Source organism: Camelus ferus, chromosome 7 (genome assembly GCF_009834535.1).
Source record: "Camelus ferus isolate YT-003-E chromosome 7, BCGSAC_Cfer_1.0, whole genome shotgun sequence".
NCBI lineage: Eukaryota > Metazoa > Chordata > Mammalia > Artiodactyla > Camelidae > Camelus > Camelus ferus.
In genome coordinates, this window is record NC_045702.1 from 55,695,643 (window position 1) to 55,720,194 (window position 24,552).

General features: G+C 32.0%; 1 protein-coding gene and 1 long non-coding RNA gene across 5 annotated transcripts in view; one reads left to right on the forward strand and one right to left on the reverse strand.

The window, feature by feature from the left end:
- Positions 1–24,552, forward strand: part of LOC116664956 — a 104,354-nt gene that overhangs the window by 58,538 nt on the left and 21,264 nt on the right. The window lies entirely within an intron of this gene.
- PHF14 (PHD finger protein 14) overlaps positions 1–24,552 on the reverse strand; it is a 139,350-nt gene that overhangs the window by 17,677 nt on the left and 97,121 nt on the right. For 2 of the 3 annotated variants that reach the window (XM_032483935.1, XM_032483937.1), the window contains exons 17-18: positions 23,361–23,390; positions 22,515–22,632 (exon numbers count right to left, since the gene is read on the reverse strand). In XM_032483935.1, the coding sequence (XP_032339826.1) occupies positions 22,515–22,632; positions 23,361–23,390 (148 nt within the window). The remainder of the gene's footprint in view (positions 1–22,514; positions 22,633–23,360; positions 23,391–24,552) is intronic. The other variant, XM_032483936.1, reaches the window with a different exon arrangement.

Below are 24,552 nucleotides of genomic sequence, written 5' to 3' on the forward strand. Positions count from 1 at the left end.
ATTTCACCTTTAGTGAAAACCATTTCATTTCTTTTTCCTGTGCAACTAAATAGAAAAGTGAATTTCATACTAGTCAGGTGCACTGTCACTGTTACCAGACTCTAAACCACAGAAAAAAGAACAAAGAAAAAAAAGCCCTAAAAAGTAGGTATTATTTGTTACTCTCTCCATTTTAAAGTGAGGAAATGAGGCACAGAGACATTAAGTCACTTGCTCAAGTTTACACAGTTACCTAGACAATGTGATTCAACACCTATTCTTAAAGGAGAAAAGAGATTATTTGACTAAGAGTACAGGGGCACCGAGTATGGCTTAGAAGGGTATGTCAAGTGAAGGAAGAGTTCCAGTGACAATGAACAAATGAGCATGTTTATGTGCAAGTACTCACATAACACACATATAACACAAGAAAGCTTTCAGTCTTTTGACGAAGTTTGCTTACAAGACCGTGTTACTCGACCTAATCAATCACTGTGTACCCTTCTGCAGTTTGAATTTACTTGTGATTTTGCAAAATGATTTTAGACGTCTATATTTTAGCACTGAACTTGTTTTTAGTCACTGAGTAGATTTAATGATAATATAAAATGCTTTCTGAAGTGCTGAATGACAGATTAATAAATGACAGTAGAAAGAACACTAACTAGCACTAACCAGGTCATAGCTCTACCATTAACTAACTGTGGAACCCTGAGATTAACTGGAGGTTACTTTGAGTCTCACTTCCCCTTAACTGTGAAATAAAGCATCTTGACTAGATTATTTAAATTATTTAACCCTGTAAGTGATAGTGAAATCAATTTAGTGAAGACTGGTCAGCATTTTTTAATCTAAAAAGAACAATTACCAGCAAGCCTTTATTTCATGAAATCTTTTAGTTATATATAACAAACTATATAAAATAAATCTCTCAATAAAAAAGTTTGTGAATCACTGGTCTAAACGGTTTCTCCTCTTCTTCTGATCCCTAATGTCCTCCAAAGGGCACCAAATAGACCTTCAGTGGCTTCAAATTCAAGATATAATATGTACAACCCTTCATGATATGGTCTCAGTCTACCCTTATAACCATTTGGTTTGCATTAAAAACATATTAGCTGAAAAGAATACATTTTCTCCATTGAATTGCCTTTACTGCTTTGCCAACAATCAGTTGATTTATATATACGTGGGTCTATTTCTGGCCTGTCTATTCTGTTCCACTGATCTATGTCTAATATATTTTGCCAATACCACACTGTCTTGATTACTGTAGCTTTATAGAAAGTCTTGAAGCCAGATAGTTTCAGACCTCCAAATTTGTTCTTCTTCAACATTGTGTTAGCTATTCAGGGACTTATGTTTTTCCATGTAAACTTTAGATCAGTTTGTCAACATCAACAAAATAACTTGCTGGGATTTTGATTGGGATGGCAGTGAATTTATAGTTGATGTTGGAAAGAACTGTCATCTTGATGGTATTGAATCTTCCTATCTATGTACATGGAATATTTCTCCATTTGATTTTGATTTCTTTTACTATAATTCTGTAGTTTTCCTCATATGGATCTTGTACATATTTTGTTAGATTTATACATAAGCATTTGATTTTTTTTGTTTTTGGTGCTCGTGAAATTGGTATTGTGTTTTAAATTTCCAATTTCAATTTTCATGGCTGGTTGTAAGAAAGTAACTGACTTTTAAATATTAACAATGGCATTGGAACACTTAGACACCCATGTGAAAAAAAGAATCTATACACAGATCTTAAACTTTTCACAAAAATTAACTCAAAATTATTTAGAAACCTAAATGTGAAACGCAAAACTATAAAACTCCTAGAAGAAACAAGATCTAGATGACTATGGGTTTGACCATGACTTTTTAGATACAACACCAAAATCACTATCCGTAAGAGAAAATGATTAAGTTAAACTTCATTAAAATTAAAACTTCTGATATGCAAACAACTTAAGTGTCTAACAGTGGTTGAATGGATAAAGAAGATGTGGTATACACAATGGAGTACTACTTAACCATAAAAAAGAACAAAATCCTGCCATTTGTGACAACATTGATGGACGCTGAAAGTATTATGCTAAGTGAAATAAATCAGATGGAGAAAGACAAATGCTGTATGATTTCACTCACATGTGGAATCTTAAAAAAAAACAACAAATGAACAAACAAAATAAAAACAAACTGAAAGATACAGAAATCAGATTATTATCCGATCTGACAAAAGACAGGCATCCAAAATGTAAAAGAACTCTTAAAATTCAACAATAAGATGCAAACAACCAAATTAAGAAATAGGCAAAAGATCTGAAGAGAGAGCTCACCGAAGAAGATATATAGGTGGAAAACAAGCATATAAAAAGATGTTCAAGGGTGGAGGGTGGGAAGGGATAGACTGGGATTTAAAAATTGTAGAATAGATAAACAAGATTACACTGTATAGCACAAGGAAATATACACAAAATGTTATGATAACTCACAGAGAAAAAAATGTGACAATGAGTGTGTATATGTCCATGAATGACTGAAAAATTGTGCTGAACACTGGAATTTGACACAACATTGTAAAATAATTATAAATCAATAAAAAATGTAAAAAAAAATAAAGGCAGCTGACAAGGATATATTGTACAGCACAGGGAATATAGCCAATATTTTATAATAACTGTACATGGAGCATGGTCTTTAAAAATTGTGAATCACTATGTTGTACACTTGACACATGTAATATTGTATATCAACTATACCTCAATAAAAAAATAAAAAATAAAGGAGAAAAAAAAAAGATGTTCAACATCATATGCCATAAGGGAAAGGCAAATTAAAACAATAATGAGGTATTACTACACATCTATTAGAATTGCTAAAAGTCAAAACACCAACAACACTAAATGCTGGGAAGGATGTGGAGCAACAAAAACTCATTTATTACCAGTGGGAACGCAAAATGGTACAGTTAATTTTGGGAAGCAGTTTGGCAGCTTCTTACAAAACTAAACATATTTTTACCATATGATCCAGTAATCAAGTTCCTTGATTTTTCCCAAATGAGTTAAAATTCATTCATGTCCACATAGAAATTTGTACATGTATGTTTATAGCAGCTTTATTCATAGTTGCTGAAATTTGGAAAGATTGTTGTATACACAACAAACTAATTGTACACACACTTTCTCTCTCACCTTCAATAGATGAATGGATAAATCAACTGTACATCCAAACATACTGTATGATTCCAACTATATGACATTCTGAAAAAGGCAAAATTATGGAAACAGTGAAAGATCTGTGGTTGTCAGAGGTCTGGGGAAGGGAAGTGGGGGTAAACAAGTGGAATACATTGGCTTTTTAGGGCAATGAAACTATTCTGCATGATATTGTAATGATGGATGCAATTCACTGTATGTATGTCAAAACCCACAGAAAGACCACCACCAGAGTGAACCATAATGTAAACTACAGACTGGGGGTGATAGTGATGTGTCAGTGTAGGTTCATTGATGGTAGCAAATGTACCAGTTAGGTGAAGGATGTCCCAAGTTGGGGAGGTTGTGCATCTGTGGGGACAGAAGTTATATGGAAACTCTGTACTGTCTACTAAATTTTGCTGTGAACCTAAAATGTAAAAATAAATAAGTAAATTAAAAAGAAGAAAGAAATGAACTATCAGGCCATGAAAAAACATGGATAAAACATAAATGTATATTACTAAGTGAAAGAAGCCAATGTGAAGAGGCTATATACTATATAACTCCAACTGTATGACATTCTGGAAAAGGTAAAACTGGAGACAGCAAAAGGATCTGTGACTGCCAGGAATTCAGAGGCAGAGAGAGAGAGGGAGAGATAGGTGGAATACAGGGGATTTTTAGGGCAGTGAAACTATCCTATATGATACTGTAATGGTTATATGTCATCATTCATTTTTCAAAACCCATAGAACATACAACACACAAAAATGAATACTAGGGTAAACTATGGACTTTAGTTAGCAATAATGTATAAATATTGGCTCATTAATTATAACAAATTTACCACACTAATGCAAGATGTTAATAACAGAGGAAACTATATAGTTTTAAAGTTTTATATATTGTAAGAGTGGGGGTGAGAATGAGGAGGCATAAGGGAAACTGTCTACTTTCTACTCAATTTTTCTGTAAACCTAAAACTACTCTAAAAATAGTCTATTAAAAAAATCAAAAAGAAAAAAATAGCAACTATTATTAGTACAAATATTACTTTTCAAATTATTATGCAGTTTTCCTCCATACAAATTGTACACACACACTTTTCTCCATTTATGCTCTTCAAATATTAGAAAGGCCTTTGAAGTACAGTAGCACATGATAGCATTATACCTCCCTGACTTCTTCAAGTTAGGTTTTAACTGTGTAGTTTGTGGAATGTAAGCTGGAGTGAAATGTGTCCATGTCCAGATATGATTTTAAAAGCCATTCTGCAATTTGTCATATTTCCTGCTACAGTGCCTTGGGCCACATATGTTGAAGTAAGCCTGCCATCAGCTTGGGTTCCCATGTGACTATGATGAACACAGCTGCTCTTCCAATCTGTATTGACATGTTACTTATATGAGAAATCAACTTGTGCTAGTTCACTAAAAATTGGGGATTTTTTTTTTGTGTGTGTGTAGCATAACATAGTGTGTGTTAGCCTGTTCTAACTTACATTCCTGTCAAATCCAACTTAATTTTCCCAACTCCATTCAAATGACATTTTATCCACAATCTCTTTTTGACTCTTGGAGCTGAAAGCAATGTTTCTAGTCTTTCAGTTCCCAGTAGCTTATCTGCAACTTCCAATGGCACATAATACTTTAAATCTTATATTAACACTTTAAATCTTGTATTATAATTATATCCAGACATGTCTTATCTATCCTACTAGAATATACTTTTTTTTTAAGGGCCAGATTCGTATCTGATTATCTCAGTATATCTCAAGTACCTAAGCAGAGTATGAGGCATACCTTTTGAATACCATACAGATTTTTATTCAACAAAATGAAGTTCATAATGAAGATATATTGGTAGGTCCATCAAGACAAAGAAAATATCTGTATAAATAAAAGTTACTGATTCTTGTCAAATGTTATGTTTCTTACGAAATGTATACAAAAATACGAAATAGACATTTTCTTTCAGTTTAAACTCTTAGACAAACTCATTTGTTCTTCATTTTGGGGGAACCAGTTTATCTGTAATTTAAAACTGTATCTCTATTCCAAGGAAATTTACTATAATCAATAGGTACTTTTAAATGTTAACAGAAATGCTGAGTGAACTACACAGAAATAGAATCTATTCTAAGAAAGGGTATTATTTAAACTTGCTGAACAGGTATTTTCTTGTTTCTTACTCTTGGTCTTTTCTGCATATTTGGGTCATTGCTGGCAGAAATTTATGTTTCAGACATCCACTTGTTGTTCAACAAATAGCCTTGGGCATCAATGGCAAAAACTAGAATCTGTACCACTTCTGCTGCCATTCAGCAAAATAAGTTTAAAAAATAATTTCAGTAACAACAAATAGGAAACAGACTAGCAGTAAAGAAACCAGGAGCATTTAAATCTATCTTCAAAAAAATTATGTGTAACATTCAGGGTTCCTTGTCTTCAAGGAATTATGAAAAAATATTCTTGGCCATAATGGTTTGCAATTTAGCTGATAAAACGAGCCTGTACGTAAATAAATGAATAACCATACAGAGAAACATCTACGAATGTCAAATGAACAGTCCAGAAAAATGCAAAAGAAGTTTATCTTAGTCCTAAGGATTGTCAGGAAAACCAGGATTTAAGCTGAATATTTAATGAAACAAACAAGAATAGTATCTCACTGATATTTGTAAAAAAAGAGAGGGATGGAGAAGGAAGCAGGGAGAGGGAGACAGAGAGCTATCTGGAATATTGGCATGAGGCTAGATTATAGATGACCTTGAAAGTCAGGGATAAAACTGATGTTTGTCCTATGGTATGGACAATGGAGAGCTCATTCTTTGAGTTTTCTAACCTGGAAGGACATATGAAAAATGACATTTCAAAAAGACTGATTTGGAAAAAGTCTGAGGATGGCTTAATTAGAAGTAGAAACTTAAGATTCTGAAGAGAAAGACTTGCAATAAAGAACAAAAAGTAAGTGACTTTTTTTTCCTTCTGAGAAAGGAAATAAGAAATTGAGGTACTCTGAAAGCAACAAAGGCTGAAGCAGGAAAAGTAACAGACTATTTCTAAGGTTGAGAGGAGATAAGATAAGGATATGGCCCCTTTTTCCTCTGAAGTAAGAGACAGAGTGAATCATCTAGAAAAAAATGAGGGTGATGGAAATAAAACTGAGACTTGAGATATGTGGCAAATCTCTGAAACAACTGCTACAAGAAATCTGATAAGAAGCTCACAGAAGACAGCAATGAGGTTTGGTTTAACTTAGGCACGGATTTGTAGTGAACCTAAGTCCATAAATTATCCACTTATTTCTAGCCAGAACCCCCCCCCCCAAAACCAAAAACAAACAAACAAAAAACCCAAACCAGAAACAATTGAGATGAAACAATACAGTGGATGCAGAGAAAGCTAAGGAATATAATAGAGGGTCCTAATGTTTTTATAAATGTATATTAACATGCCAAATCACAGTTTAAAAGGGAGGAGGAGAATAAAATCAGAAAGAGGAAGATGCACTGGAGTTCTTGAGGAAGTTTGAGTCATGATGATAGGGCATTTGACATTCTTACATTAAAGGACTCTTGGGGTAGGTGGCATTTTATCTATCAGTCTCTCATAAACAGTCTAAAATTTCATTTTTAAAAGATATATACTGATAATACTTTCAGAAAAAACTTTCTTCAAAGTCTCACACCAAGATTAGTTTGGTAATTCATCAAAGGAGAAACCTGAAGAAAGAAAAAATGAGACTGGAGAGTAAGGATTTCTTTAAAAGAGGTACATTAAAAGGAAGTCCTTATGTAAGAGAATTTTTTTTTTTTTTTCCTGAAAAGTACTCAGGAGTCTGAGGGTCAGAGAGACTGGCTGGTGCTGCGTCTGTCTGGTTGTAACAGCAGAGCAGCAAAGATACAGGGCTGCCTGGGGAATGGCTGCTCATCTGAGCTTGCAGGGCAAGGGTTTGCATGTGCTTACCTGAGGACAAATGACGACCTGTGAAAGAAAGCAAGACTCTGGCTGTCTTTCTAGAAAGGGATCTAGCCAAAGAGAACAGCCTAGTGGAGTGGTGTGATGCCAATCAGAGAGGAGACAAAAGGGCCTTGAGTTCTGAAAAATGAATTATAAGTAACCCACAAGAGAACCCATCTGTCACTACAAGGGAACAGCAGGTAGGAAAGCCCTAGCAATGAGAAATCACTAAAAACCCATGAAAGGAAGGAGGGACAAGAGTCTAAAAGTCCTATACGGCCCCCTTCCAAACTAGATTTCCCAGTTTGAAGCAAGTCTGAGATGGGGAGAGGAAAAGCTCTGAATTGGTTGAGGAACTAAAGCCTTGACATTACATTGACTAGATTTTTGATATTAAAAAGACTATTAATACCTCAGGAGACTGGAAAAACCATGAGATATGCTGTAGAGTCGCTCAAAAAAAGAAAATGCAACAAAGCTAGTTTAAAGGCATTGGGATTAAAGAATTAAGTTGCTTTCTGTTTGCATCTTGTCTTGAATTCAGGAACAACATTTATTTAGATCAGAATAAAAATGGAAAATTAATCTTTTAAATAGAAATCTGGATAGTCTTTAAAGCACTTAATATAGAGAGCAGATAAGATCATTTCTGTTGTCTCATTTTATATGCTTTATTTAAAATTAATTTGAAGAGTTTTTATTTAAAGGTATCAGTTTAAGACTGAAGGACTCCCCTCCACTGCTAAATTGGTATGGTGAATGAAAAACAAAAAAACAGAAAACAAAAGGCCAACTAAGTATTTGACTCTTTAGGGAGGTTCTTATCTTAGGGAAGCATTTTACTGATGAAGAAACATAAATACACTTGATAAATATATAGCATATCGTGTTTCCAAATGCTGCTTTCATTGTCAGGGAAAACGAGGAGGGGTGAAAGTGTAGGAAAAAAGAAAATTTGGGGACTTGAGAACAACTAAATCATGAAGAAAGTTTATCTCACTGCAAAAGTTAGACTCATGAGTAGTAGTAGAACTCAAGAAGGAGCACTCAAAAAGAAATGAGGATAAGATGTAGTTAATACAGTATTTAGGCTGAAACAGGTTAAAGCTTCCACAGTCACTAAATATCACAGGGAAAGGGTAGAAAAATGTGTAAATTATATACCACTGTGCTTTTTTTTTTAAAAGAAAGAGAATATTTTCTAAAAACATCACTTCATTCACAATCCTAAGATGACCTGAAGTGGGGAAAAATTAATGATAATTAAACTAATGACTGGATACTGGAATGAAGTTTGAATGGAGTTATTAAGTAAAGATTTTTTTATTGGTGGTGTGTATGTTGAAACTGCTGCATTAAAATACGAAGATAATGCTGAAATAGCTTATGTTCAATGACTTACTTTAGGTTATCTGTGTATCTATGCTTTGGAAACTGATTCACAATTATCTGCTAATCTAAATTTAAAACTCTCTTTGGAAACAATTTACAGAATACTGTTTGTCTTTAGAAGCTGAGAAAATAGTCCAGTCCCTTAAAAGTGAACTGATAAAAATGCTTTGATGTGGCCTGAACTTTTCAAAGTGATTCTTAAAAATTTTAACCTCTATAAGCATACTTTAAAGAGTTTTCAAACCAGCGAAGCAGATAATCATTTGTAGCCATTATTGAAGGTACATTTAACAAAAAACCAACTTAACTTCAATACAACACTGTAACATAAACCTTTAAGAAACCTTCAGAGAAAACATTAAAATAGATTGCATCTTAGGTGACCAGAGTTTAAATTAGGAATATGAATTAGAATAGAGGAAAAAAGAGAACAATATATTAAAGCTAGATAAAATAACTTGTAGAAGTTAGAAGTCACAAAAGAACCTAGATGGCTGAGCTAGGGTCACAGGTGGAAATACAGTGGACTAAAAAGTTGCATATATGGATCTTTATCATCAAGGAAGAAGGAAACATTTTTTAACTTTTTATAGGTGAGGTAATAATTTCATATTCTTTGGTTAACAAACAGTTAACAAACGAATTAATCCAAATGAGTCTAGATTGCATTATAATTAGCATTTGATCCACAGACAAACAAGGTATTATTTTTGAATATGAGAATTTTTTACTGCAAAAGAATGCTAATATTGAAAAAAATACAAAATCTTCTAGTTTGTACACAGAGTGGGTGATACTGCACAAATCAGAATATCCTCAAACTATCTTTGCAATGAATATGGTTGTGCACTGAATGTGGTTGGTTTTAGTTTCTTTTTACAGTACAGGTTTTCAAACTCCACAACTCATGAGAAATATTAGGCAGTAATGTAAGAGTCAGCTAAAATACAGTGCTTAGTGCCTAATTAAAAAAAAAAAATTCACTTTTAGATCCCTTTCCCTTACCTCCCTCCAAGTACAACAGATTAGTTTCTGCTGGGTCTGCATAAATCATCTATGTTGTCAAGTGGCAGCTCCCTTAACACAGACACTCCTTTCACTGAATTTCATCAAGAAAGGGCCTTGAGGAGTCATAGCCTATCTGCAACACCTTCCAGTAGGAGCATCTTTATTAGTCGATTTGTTTTAAAAATTACCTCCAGGCTTTCTGCTCCAATTCATTAAAAAGATCAAAATAGATCCCACTGAACAAAGTACTTTTCCTTTTCCTACTACTAGTGGTGTTTGTTTATAACAGAAAAAATTATCTTGAGTTTCTACATTATGAAAATTTAAAATGGCTTCAGAACAAAATCTAATTTGAGAATCTCTTGCAACAAGGAAAAGAAAATACCTATTTCAATATATGATGACAAGTTTCTAAAATGCAGGCTGTAGAATCAGGCAGATCTGGGTTTGAATCACTCTTATACCACTTATTAACTGTGTGATCCTTACTTCTTTGAACTACATTTTTTTTTTTTAACCCACACTTAAGAGATGAAAAACATTACCTACCTTAAAGACTCTGTTGAGGATTAAACATGATTATACATTTTAAGTGCTTAGATAATGTTAGGCACATAGAGGTACTCAATAAATGTTCATTGCTATTATTATTGCTATTATAGTACTTTCTTATCTTTAAAATGCCCCATTTTTTGACCCAGCAATTATACTGAGAGTTATCTGAGCAAAGGAATATTGTACAGTACTTAAAAATCTAGTTAGAAGAGTATTTAACAATATGGAAAACTGTCATATATGCAGTTACATGAAAAATATATATAACATAATGTATAATATAACTGCAATTTTAGAAGAGTACGATATATTACTGAAACATGAGCAGAATGTAACAGCTTTGGTGCTATTATTACAGGTAATATTTAAATATTTTTCTTTATGCTTTTTGGATTTTTCAAATAGACTACAATAACCATGCTTTACATTTATAACAAATTAAAAAACACAGAGTGTATGCAATTTTTTTTTTTTTGCAATTTCTTTTTCTGACTTCAACTTTCTCCAGAAACACAGAGTCAGAGAAAATTAAAAAGTATGGGGGAAAAAAAAAGAGTAAGAAACACATATTTTTTAAAGCAAGATTTTTATATAAAGGATGCTAGTTTTATTATACTAGAAATTTGCCAATTTGAATTATTACTCTCCAGCTTTTAAGTTAACAAGTCAAATAAGAGTCTAACACTTCAATTGTAGCATATTTAATCATATCTCCAAAATAATATTTTACTTGGCGATCAAATGTATATGCATTCTCCTAGTTAAGCATAAACTATTTAAGCTTTATAGTAAAAGGAGGCTATTAGATAGTGAAAATGGCCAGCTAAAACTTATTGGTAAATTTGTCTTAATTATTTGACTAAAGGATAATATTTTAAAAGACAGAAAATCTCCTGATGAATATTAACTCAGAGAAAGTAGATGGATCATTAATTGCTAAATGCCAGGTTTTCCTGTAGCAAAATTGGTATGGTACTGAGCTCTGTGTATAGATGCTGTCACCTGCAGAGCGAGAACAGGAAGATTGAAAACAGGCCAAAGAAGCCTATCAAAAGACCCCCTCAAACCCCAAAAAAAGGTCTGCTAAGAAGGGGGAAAGCCAGGGGGGAACAGACTCACTGAAGGCAAGGAAGGAGTCTGTAAAAAGGAGGAAGTTACCAACTGCATCAACTGCCACAAAGAAGAAAAAAAAAAAAGATGAAGCTGAGTATTGAGGAAGATTGATGGGGACAAACTGAATCTACAGATCAGAGAAGATCCTTGCGATACTGCTGGACAACTTAACAACTCGGGAAGAAGAAAGGGAATATGGTATATTAGCAATCCAGAAATACTACTATACTGAACCTGAATCAGGTGTCAGCAATCTACCTTGAACCTGCCTGTGGGGTTGAAAGAAAGTCCTATTAGGGAAAAGTCTGAGAATGAGTGATATACCCTGTAGGTACTTTGGTTAGAGACAAAAACTTCATGTAAGGAAGCTAAGAGAGATTAGGGTCAATAGCAGTGGTTCTTAAACTTTAAAGAAGCATAATTATCACTTGTGGTGCTTATAATAATGCTGATTCCCAAGCACCGTTCCAGAGATAACTGATTTTGCAGGTCTTCATGGGCCCCCCAAGTTGTATGTTTAACAGTACTTCAGAAGATGCTAGTACAGGTGGTTTGTAGGAGAAATCACCAGAATTTGTGGTATATGGATTGACAAGTGATGAAAATCTCACAAATTATGATGTAAATCAGAAGATTAAAATTTTTTTTTTGAAAAATAAAGCACAAGAAGGAATAAAGTGGTGTTCACCTAACCTATTAAAGTTAAAGGTAATCCATAGGGCCCTGTCAAAATGAGAACTGAAGCAAATAATTTAATATGGAGCAGGACTGGACTATGCTGGCGCTATGGCACAGTGGGAGAATAGTGTCTTAAAATTTGTTTTACTTAAATTAACATTTTACCAATGGAAAAAAAATATTAAGAACAGCATATCTGATACTCTCAGAAAGAGAGATTAAATTTTTAAAGTAACATGAGGTTAAAAATAGAGAAATTTATATGCTTTGATTAAGGAAGTATATTACTTATGGTTTCTTTCACTAGGAATCAGGGGAGTAGTTGGCAGAGAGGGGGGCGGGTATGGGGTGTAAAGATAGGGCCATAAGTTACATGTACAAATCACTGCCCTTTGGCTCATACATACAAAGCACGTATTGAGATTCTACCTTCTTAAAAGAAAGGCATTAGTAGCATCTGAGAATGAGTACAAATATCCTTATTTACTTAAGAATGAGGCTTTCTCTTGGCACAAATGTTTGTGAGACATATTGAAGGCATGTGATCATTTCATGAAATTCTAAATGTACTTACATAGTATGTCCTAAAAGTTAGTTAACTAAATTTCCAAGGCTCTACAAGGAATGTAAAAGTGCTAGCCCAGAACTTCCCCCATTTCCATCCTTAAAAGTATTCAAATATTTATACAATAAAAGAATGTGTTGCTGATACATGCCCGTTCTCTAAAAGCCATTCATTAGGCTTGATGACTTTCATTGTCAAAAACTGCATACACCTTGACAAAGTGAATTCATAAGTTATCTTACAGCTGTCTTCGGTGGTTTGTTATTTTTAAATTTTATTTATTTTTTATTTTCATTTGAGTTTTAAGTTTGTAGTTTTCCTGACCTTGACATGGAAATAATACCTCTCCTGTCTATGGGAAATTTCTTTGATCTTTCTTCACCTATGAACAAAACATGTCTTCAGTTAAAAACAAGTTCCCCTGAAAGGATCACTTATGTCTTTTCCTAGTATTCAATACTTGGTAGAGCCAGTGGTTTAAATATAATAGTAAATCTTTACTTCCTAAATATCATGCTTTCTACTTATAAAATAAATACATTAGTATTTGATCTGTGCGATTCACAGAGTACCATAATTCTGTATTTAATGTGAAATAGTCATTGCCATCAATATAAAAATACTATTTGCTAATATTAAACAACAAATAGAAAAAAATACCTTATAAAATAGTATATAATCTTAAAAGTTTTAAGGGCTTACAAGAGCCTTAGTTTAAAAATAGATTAATTATAGCTTTCACTGTGTCTTTACTCTAGCAAGAAATTAAAACAGACACTTTTGTGAATGAAAAAGTCAGACATGGCCTTAATCTATTTACTGTGAAACTCTGAAAGAGACAAGAAAGATTTTTACTTGGTATGTGTGAAGATAAAAAAAATTAAACACAGAAAACTGCTCTTCAGAGATTACTTTTTAAAAACATTTCTTTCATTTGAAAATCAGAAAATTATCATGGATTTTGAACTTTTCTCTGTGTGGCTAAAATGCTTGCTTATTTTTAAGTATGAGAGGAGATGTCATTTACAGAGCACCTCTACTATTCTAAACATTGCCATTAAAACTTTCACAACTGAGCAGCAACCTGAAGCTCATTGAAGTGAAGCAACTTGCTGAAGGTCACAAGCATTGTAAATAGTTAATATCTAAACCCAGTTTGCTTCTTTCCAGAGCTCATAAAGCTTTTTCCTCTACATTATATTGTATACTTTGACTTTCTGTGTGTTTTAAATTACTCTATTTTCTCGCTCAACAATGGCTCATTTTATAAGAAACTCCATAAATTTAATGGCAAGTTTTTATAAAAAAAAATTATCACTTAAAGATATAAACTACTTATGGATACACATCCAAATTCCAAATTCAGAGATGTCAAAAAATGAGTGTGTTAAAATGTATGTAACATGGCATAACACATCTTCACTATGTTCCCCAACCCCTAATCTGTAGTTTCTTATCAATCTTGGTAAGTATTCTATCAGAAAGTTAAGATTAGAATGTTTAAATACATTTGATTTCAGAACTGAATTCCACTATCATGGTTCATACTTTGAATTTTCTTATCTTAGATTTGAAGAAGCCTGAGTTGTAGGCAAAAGAGTACTTAAATCACAATACGTAGGTTACAAAGGCAATTTTTTAACAGATAAGTAATTCTACAAAATGATGGAAAAGTTAAACTAAATGTTTAAATTAGAAGAAAGTAACAATCTAACTGTATCTACATCAGAATACACGAAATCTCTGTTTTTTGAAGCTAGGATTTAAGCCTTTCCTATTATTCAGGTGATACTTTCATAACTCTGAGAACGAGCTAGCTTAATTCATCTAGGACTATCTCTTTGCAATGAACAATGTCTCACAATTGCATTATACATAAATACTGGGATAATAAGTTTACATAATTAACATATTCTACATTCCTTCTGAATTTTCACATTGGTATGTTATATAATCCAATTTTAACATTTCAAATGCTGGGTTAATAATGTAAAAATATTCTTATTAACTTTTTAAAAGCTGTAATGAACTGTCCTTCAGCATCCTAGTTAATAACAGATTTATAGTAGGTGATTTTTTTCTCCAAAATAAAAATAAAAACGTAAAAAAATTTTAAACCAAAGGACAGCATGAAGTTGGTGAGCTCTGAAAGGCATTCCTGTGTATGGCATCCTATTGTACTTTGATGAATTATCTCAGTTATGCTTTAGTTTCTCATCACATACGGTGTTCCACAGCATGCTATGACCACATGCCATCTGAATTAGAAAATGACTTGTTTTCCCAGTTTGTAGGAAGTATAACTTAAAAGGTGACTCAGTTTTCAACTCTTGAAAATATTAACATAGAAAACATTTGTGTAATTTTAGAGGTTCCAATTATTTTCTCTCTGTAAATATGATGCTGAAATATATAAAAATGCATGTCATAAACACTGACAAATTTTGCCTGGAGGAAAGAAATTCTTTTTTTGAAAAGATTCTTAAGGAAAACCTGATCATGACTAATTGAAGTATACCTTAATGTGTATTACACAGTCCCCGTAAAAATTACCTTAGGTTACAGAACTAAGATCAATACAGATTCCAATTCTATTTTAAAGAATAACCATAAACAATCTTTCTTTTCCTGAAAATTGTTACTCGGTAAAAATATTACTTATGCATAGGTTTCAGAAACATGTCTAGGACAATCAAGTAAACAACTTTTTTGAGCAGGCAATAACGACAAATAAAGAGTTCAGTACTTAAATGTTCCATTTAAACAAATAACACACTCTACCTTTTTTTTTTAAAGCACAGTACCATCTATAATTATTAGAATTGTTATTGGCTATTACTTTTTTATTGAATTCACAAACCACTGTTACTAGTCTCAAAGTAAAGCACTCTGTTAGAAACTAAAGACTTAAAAGACATTTATACAAACAATTTTGCATGACAGGGAAAATGCTAGGGTAACCAGCAACATCCTGAACTTAGTCTAGGATAAGGTAGAAGATCACCTGGAAGTCTGTGGGCTTTATCCTGCATGCTAGCACAGAGAAAACCTAAAGTTTAAATATTTAACCATAGCCATCACCAACGATAACCACACCACAGTTTTAATTCTGAGGCTTTTAATAAGTCTACAGGATTCTAATTCAGAATATTGTATAAACAAATATTCTCCAGACTTTTACATAACTGTATCAGTAAAAAGCAAATCAAAACTTAGTAAAGCTTGGTAAAGCATATTGTTATAACCTCTACTGTCACACAAATCCTAGAAGAATACTGAAATAAGACTGTTAAGCAGTGTTAAGTTTTACCTGAAAATGACTTATCACTCAACCGTGCTAAATTTAGAAACTTAAAATGTAACCTAGTGCCAGATAAAATCCCAGAGGTCAAATGAATAGTTAAAATATTAAAAAGTCTTTTTTTTTATGGGTCGGTTATATGCTTCAAATTTAGAAGAACTTTAAAGGATAATTCATTTAAATTTTATATTTTTCATAAATCTTCATAATACATAAAACTCAGACATTCAATTTCCAACATCACCAGGTTCAATTAAATGTGCTTGTTTAATGTATTGTGGCAAGATACTCCTTGGAGAGATTGTTCTGTTCAGCTCTTAAAGAGGCAAAATTCTCAATGACTGTTTTATTTGAAAATAAATACTTATATATACATTTACATAAGCATATCAGTAATATAATTCTAGTAGCTCAATGCAGAAAATCTGGAAAGTAAAACAAAAAATTAAAAAAAAATTATACTTCCCTACTTAGGAATTTCTAACACAAATGATTATCAGAAAGTACCACTTGCCTGAGCTGGCATGTCATGCATTTATAGTTTCAGAAAATCTCCCATAGGGATTTAGATGAGATTCCTATGCATGTGAATTCAACTTATTACTACTCAAAAAGAGTAGTATACTAGAAAGATCAAATAAGAGTGAAACAGATGGAGGTCTCCAAGCTGATAGCTCATCTTACACTAGTCAGATAATGACCTGTCATGTACACTCTTTGGCTTTTCACAAAGCAGAGCTTATAAAGGATGAAAAGCTAGGATCATAACTGGCACAGTGACTGTAAAACATGATGTGTATCTAAATTCTCAGTGGCACTTGTGAATATGTATGACTTGGATGAAGCATCTTTAAAAGAAATATTTATACATGTTCATTTAACTATGTCAAAATAAGTTATCTTCATTTGAGGTGTTTAAGCACACAGAAGTTGTTGAGATTTATATCAAGTAAATCCTAGAAAAAAGACAATAATGACCTGTGCCCTATATTAAAAAAAAATACAATATTAAGTCTACCTTTTAACTTAATATGTAAGTATAGAACATAATTTTAAAGTGTCGGTTGAAGTTTGACTTTGGGTATATGCACTGTGTAGTTTAAAACTGTAAAAAAGTTAATTTTTAGTTTAAAAACCTTTTTTAGTAACTTAAGAATTTGTAAAATACATAAAACAATGGTTCTTATTCCTGACTGCTCATTAAAATAATTTTAGAAGCTTATACAAATTAAAAATGTCTGCCCTCTATCCCTCTCTCTCCCCTTCCTGAACCATTCAATCTAAAAGCCATCAGGTTATGGTAAGCAAAGTAGGTGTCAATGTAGATTGGGGTGGAAGATGACAGGAGATCAGTTTTATATCAGGGAATTAATCATATAATATATATCAAAGATAATGGGAGCGAGTTTTTGGTGAGGGAGTTACAAATATAAAAAAAGAGAAAACTAGAATGGTTTCCAATGCCTATAAAAAACATGTAAGTATAAATGTGAATGTCAATGAATGTAAATACATGTATCTGGTCCTTGGCTCTGTCTACTGAGAAGATCCAGGAGGAGCAACATCCCAGTAACATTGAGCATGTCTATACCAAGATCTTGGTTTCTAAATGCCATTCTCCACTAAAAAAGAACCAGAGCTCCTTGGAGAAATGGCTGATTCTAGGAGTAGGGGAAGGGAAAGCAAAATTTGAGCCTGGAAATCTTTTAGTAAGGAAGCACTCAAAGGTTGCTGGGTTCATATGAAAAGGACACAGGTGCCAGGTAGAAGTGGCAAAAGCCAGCCGTAAGTGGTTTCCATTAGCCAAATTTGGGACAATTTTAACATCAAGATAAATAATGCTAATAAACAATATAACCCACTGAAAACAGAAAGTAAAAGTTTGATGAGGAATAGGATATTTACATTCTCAAGATTCTTCCTCACAAGTTACTTATTAATTATTAAGAGGAAGAGAATGGAGAAGACTTGCAGACAACTCCTCAGTCAAGTGATTAAAGTTAACATCACATCTATGGTTCAAACTGAAATCATGTGTCACCTGACAGAATGCATACTGCATCACATCTGTGGTATTCTTATCAGAGATGCATAAAATGAATCTAACTGCAAGAAAAGATCAGAAAAATGCAAAGTGAAAGACATTCTATAAAATAACTGTTCTGTAATTTTAAAAAGTGGCATGGCAATGAAAGTCAGGGAAAGACTAAGGGACTGTCCAGATTAAAGACTAAAGAAACATGAAACTAAATGCAATGAATGATTCTGTACTGGATCCTTTTGCTATAAAGGACACTACTAGGACAAATAGCAAAACTCCAATGAAGTCTGAGGATTAGATGGTAATAATGTGTCAGTGTTAACTTCCTGATTTTGTTGGTTATATTCTGGATATGTAGGAGGATGAGAAAACACTGACAGATGTAAAGCAGAGGCATGTCAAATGTATTTTCAGGAAGATCACTCTAGTAAGAGTATAGGACTATGGTCTCCAAACTCTGCTACGGATGTACCCCAATACTAAAATATTTTAAATATGCACTTTACATATGTGTGAAGTTATGTATCTGTTCTATAGTATTAATGTTATTTACATTATAAAACACACTCAGACTTAAAATTAAAATAGAATGCTATTATACAGAATTAGATTACTTTAATTAGTCATTTTGTCTGTCTCCTGGGGTGCAAACACTTCATTCTGACTGATTCTAGTGAAGAGAATGGATAAAAGAAAAGATGAGTCTGGCAGACTTATTCATATAGCTTCTAAAATAGGAGGAACTGATAGAATGAGGAAAAAGTGAGGCACTGAATCAAGTAACAGTGAAGAAAAGGAGCAAAGAGCAGACTGGAGAAATATTTAAGGAAGAATACTTTAGAAGACTCAGCAAGTGATTTTCTATTTGGGACAGAATGATTAAGACTTAAAGATGGTTCCAGGTATTTGCCTTGGGAGAATGGATGTAAGTAGAGATGGAAGGAAAAATGAAAGATGGGTGAGATGCAGGAGGAAAATAAAATACACTGCTTTTCCAGGCATGTAGCATTCATTAGCAATAGTATCTTCACAACACAGTGAAGAACAAGGAGAAATACCTAACGCATGGTGATTGGTAGCAAGTGAACTAGCCCCAATGAATATGAACATAGCACACTGTCTAGATAGCTGCTGCCTTGGTCAGGTGTCTTTAAAGTACAGCCTATGGGAAAAGGTATGTTTTGTGCATGTGTGTTTGTATGTGTGTAGATTTGTATCTCCGTGTGTGAACATGTATACTGATATACCTGTGTCCATGTAGTTGGTCATTTTTGAAGAAACCTGAAGTGACCACCTAGGTTTTTGAAGGATTGATAAGGTATAGAAAGTCTTATCTTATCATACTTTGTGGGTCTGGGTAGAACAGAAGTCATTCTGTATACAAATACTGAATCATCATAATGTACATCTGAAACTAACATAATGTTGTAAATCAATTATACCTCAGTAAAAAATCATTTTACTGTTAAGTAAATTATTATTAAATCAATATTATTAATTTAATATACTTAGGTATATTTTATCTTTCATAGACTGAAGTTTAAAATTATGGATTGAGATATGATGAATCTTAAGACTTTTGTGGAAATCCTGTAATTCCATTTCTACAATTTCTATAATTATAAGCAATGGTCAGGATTAGTGACAGAATATTTTTGCCATCATAAAGCCCAGAGCAAAAAACTCATTACCTGAAAGACAAAGTCATCTATAAATATGTTATGCTGCTGACAGTATACATGGCATATTTTAGAGTTTCCCCTAGTATGCAAAATTTGGAGACAACATTAGCAGTTAAATAATGTTTAAAGTAAAATGCATTTTTGAGTACACTTTCAACTATATACCCTCACCTTGTATAATCTAAAATTCTAAGAAAAATAAATAATTTCTTGCTTAGGAGTCAAATTTTTATAATAAAAGTTAAGACTTCTTGGACTTAGTAATCCTGACTTCCATAGAGAAAGGAAGTTGGATATATAGTTTATGGCAATAACAACTTTATATTTACCTTCCCCTACCTAAATTTATTGGCAACTGATACACATCTTTTCTCTTGGCAATAACTAGTTCTACCTTAGCTTTTCATGTCATTAAAATATATGAGCATGGCAAATATACCCACTATTACCTAACAAATACCATTCCACCAAAACGGATAGAAGAAAATGAAGGATAAGCAAAATATATTAACTTTTATTCTGGGTTTCTTTTAGGCCCTAAAATGATACTAATTTTCTTGACTCAGATATTAATAATACAATACTTTCTTAATTTAAAAGCTTCTACAGCAATTTACTGATTTATAAAGCATGACATTATCTATCAATGTTTTCTTTTTTGGCACCCAATACTAGTAAACACCTTAAAAAGGAAAATGTAAATAAACAGAAATTTAATACCTGCTGGTTAGGAATAGAAATCTTCAAAGTGAGCAAAACAATTGATACAAAACAAGTATTCAAGGGAATGAATTAAGTTTCCTTAACTTTCAGTTTAACTATCACATTAAATTTAATTTTTCATTGGAAAAAAGTAGAAGTATGTAACATTCATGTTGGTATGATAAAAATACAAATCCATTTCACCACTGTAATCCTTATTATAAATTGCTGTGACATTCAGCAGTTAGATACAATATTTAGATGAAATTTTGAAAATGTTAGCTGTTTATATTCAGTATTCATTCAATCCCAGGTCAAAGAGAATACAGCAAATACAACGCAAGTTTTCTAACAACTGCCTTCCTAATGGATTTCCATTCAGAGTCCAAAGATCTTATTTTCTGGTAGAAAGGGAAAAACCAAGACAAGAACATCTTACCCTACTCAGTGATACTGGCACGTACTGCATTTACAAAATATTCATTTTGTATACTGCCAACATATGTGAAATATGCTCTCTTGCATTTTCAATATTCATTAATGAAATTACTATGTAACTTAACAAAGCCACTCTCTGTATTTAATACAATGCTACATATTTACAGTAGTACAGTCTTTTCAAAAGAATTTATACAAAAAGGCTTATTTATAAAATGCAGTAAATCCTTTTCAAAAGTTGCTTCCTTAATTGCTTTTTAAGGTTAGAAGAAAACCCCAAACAACAAACACAACTAGAAAAATTATATTATACCATAAAAAGTCCAATAAGACAACTATTTAAAAGCTATAGTATGCCACTAAGCTTTTTTCCTTTACATACAATTTCTGGAAAGCATTTTAAAATTATGCAGTAAGACTTTTTGATATTAAATATGCTCCCTCTTAAATCTGGGTCTTAATAAAATAACTGGAAAATAATTCTCGATACTGTATAGTTTAAAACCTTGGGGAAAAATCCTTGATTATTAAGTAAAATACATAGTATATCCTATTTTAATACTTATTATATAAACATGTAATATTTTAAATAAATTTGGTTATTTAAAAAAACTCTTCAAATAGTTTTTTTTTTACTATAGTCAAATGCTTTTCTGCCATTTTAAATAAACTTTTGCCGATGGCTTCTGTGGTAAGCCGGAATAAATCATTCTAACTGATATACTTTTGATTCCATGATCAGACAGGGCATACGTGAGATATGCTCCCTTGAATTTTCAATATTCTGTATCAATTTTAGTTCACTCTAAGAAAAACAAATGCACTTACAAGTGACATTTAGGAAAGATGGCTTGAGGTCCATATTACAATAGTTAATTACCATTGTCTTTTTAAGGAAGAACAATTCGATTAACCCAGAGCTGATCAGACTGTCTGAGTTCAAATATATTCAATATTTCTGTCAAATGAGTCAAAACAGCAGGAATCTAGCTACTTACTCACACATTAAAAAAAACAAACACAATAGGGACAGACTGGGAGTCTGAGATTTGTAGAAACTGACAGGTAAATGTAGAATAGATGAACAAGTTTATACTGTATAGCACAGGGAAATATATACAAGATCTGTTAGTAGCTCATGGTGAAAAAGAATATGAAAATGAAAATATGTATATTCATATATGACTGAAAAATTGTGCTGTACACCACAAATTGACACACTGTAAACTGACTATAACTCAATAAAAAAAAAACCCACAATAATCTTAAACTGTGGATCATCACAATTTAAGGTTATAATATTGATATTCAAAAGACATAATTTCAATAATTTATTTTTTGTGATAAACTATGAAAAAACCTATTAGAAATTTCAGCCTTTCCACTCATCTAAAATAAATACCAGAAAAAAAAATTTAGGTTATGAAAACTAGTCTTCTCCAAGAATAGACCTTATAAAACATTCACAATATACTTATTTTACCTTAAGATGAGTCATCTATAAAAATAAATTGGATTTTATTGGTTATTCTTTGGGTTAACTTTTTTTTTTATCAAAACAAATTTCCCTGGCATTCCCTAGGTGTGTTAAATTAACAGAGGGTGACTTTTTTTGGCTACTAGAGAACTATTTAATATACTACACAACATGAAGGGTACACAAAACAGCTAAAATATTTTAATGAGGAAATTTATATAACTTAGTAGAGCTCTTTACTCTTGAATTTAAGGGCAATAAAATCACATGGCAATATATTCTTAAAATGCATTAGATTAAAATATTGGTTTCTCATATTCCAATTTTCTTTACAGTTAGGAAGCTGATGGTGAGATACAGAAAAGCTATCAAAATAAAGAGAAGCAACACTTTTTCTTATTGGTTCCCCCCTTACCTTAGAAGATGAAGAATCACACTCCTGACATATCCATCCATAGCCTGTCTGTTTAGGAGACTTTTTCAAAGGAGGATCCAGACAACCAAAATGGTAGCATAGTCTGCATTCATCACACCTGCAGGGTGAACATATTTATGGTATATATTAATAATATTTTAAAAAATCTTTTTCAGAGAAAAAATAGCAAACTATTACATATTTCAACTATAACACTGTTAATTCTATCCTTAGCTGACAAGATTAGTTTATGACAATCTACACCTGAAATAAATGTTTTAGAAAAAAACCCAAAAACAATAAAATTGACAAACAAAACAAATATCATTCAGAGCACTTTGATAGTAGAAGTGTTAAGAGTATATGAATGTGTATAGCCATATATGTTCAAAACTAGCAAACATTAACAATTTCAATTCTGAACTTCAATAATAATCACTTGCCAATTAGTTTAAAAGTGTTTAATAAAATACATATAATTCAATATTATGAAGTATATCCAATACATTGTGATTATTTAAAAAATTTTAGAATAATGAATTCTACTAGGCTACTCTAAGCTTAATTTTATGTAAAATTCATGTACCTCATCACTCTCTAAGTTAAGATAGACTGTAAATAAACTTGCTAATGTTTATAGCATGCTAACACAAACTATAGCAAATGAAACCATTCTAAGAATTTGACATTATTTTCTAAAACATAAATTTTCTCAAAATTAACCTGTCACTGTAGGTGCATTTGGTTTTTCAGAGTACCTTCTAGTACATTCTAAAGCTTATTAACAAATGTTTTGATAGTATATCTGCCACCTATGATGTACAAAATCTAAGAAAACTATCATACCTATTCTTCGTTTCAGACAATCTCATCCTGCTGACAATGAAGAAAGATCTGTATTATTTCAGTGTTTTGTAAAAAGAAATTTGCGTCAGTTGGAATAGAAAGACCAAAATTTAACAACAAATAACAAAGATGTATACATCTTATAGAAAGGATTATACACCAGATTTTCTTTGTGCTTTAAAAAATACTTTCTCTAAACCTATCTATCAGATTCTCTTTATAAATACTTTCTCTTACTGATTTTAAACTTTAAAAGTTGAGAAAACCACAACTAAGGAATCAAGGAGGCAATTCTATAGGACACATATTACTTGAATAATGTACAAAGTTACTATTTAATAACCTTTATTAGAAAAAAAGGGGAAGGAGCTATTGTAAACAACACACAAAGAAAAACAATTGATTTTTTAAATACTATCACAATAAAGGAAACTATAAATCTACATTTATAGTAAAAATTTCATATCATGCTACAAAACCCAATCTCCCAAAGACTCATTTTGGGGATCAAAAATTTCAGAAAATTTAGCAACTTAGCTATAAGGTATAAAAAGTTTAAAACACAATTGCATGTCATAAATTTACCCACTTCTTCCTCTATAACTTTTTCCTTATGAACCAAATAAACTTATGTACTTTTCCAAAACTTTCGTTTAGACTCAACAGATGGATCTGAATAAAAGTGTTTACTATAAGAATTCTAGCTATAGTAAAAATCAAATCAAACAGGAGTAGCAGTACTTTATTTACTGTGCTGGTATTATAAATAAACTATGTAAAAGTGTTTTAAAAAACAGTTAAAATGTTCAAATACCTGTTCTGGCATTAAGAAAAAATGATAGAGTAGAATAGACTACACTGTATAGCACAGGGAAATATACACAAAATGTTATGATAACTCACAGAGAAAAAAATGTGACAATGAGTGTGTATATGTCCATGAATAACTAAAAAGTTGTGCTGAACACTGGAATTTGACACAACATTGTAAAATGATTATAAATCAATAAAAAATGTTAAAAAAAATGATAGATAACACCTAACATCAAATATAAAATAAGACTAAATGGCAAGCCCACACAATTTTATGTTTTTTCTTCTCAATTCAACTTACTTATCTTTCAGTAGTCAAAATTTCAATTAAATTAAACACATGGTTATAGGAACCTTCAGAGTATAAGCATTTATGAGT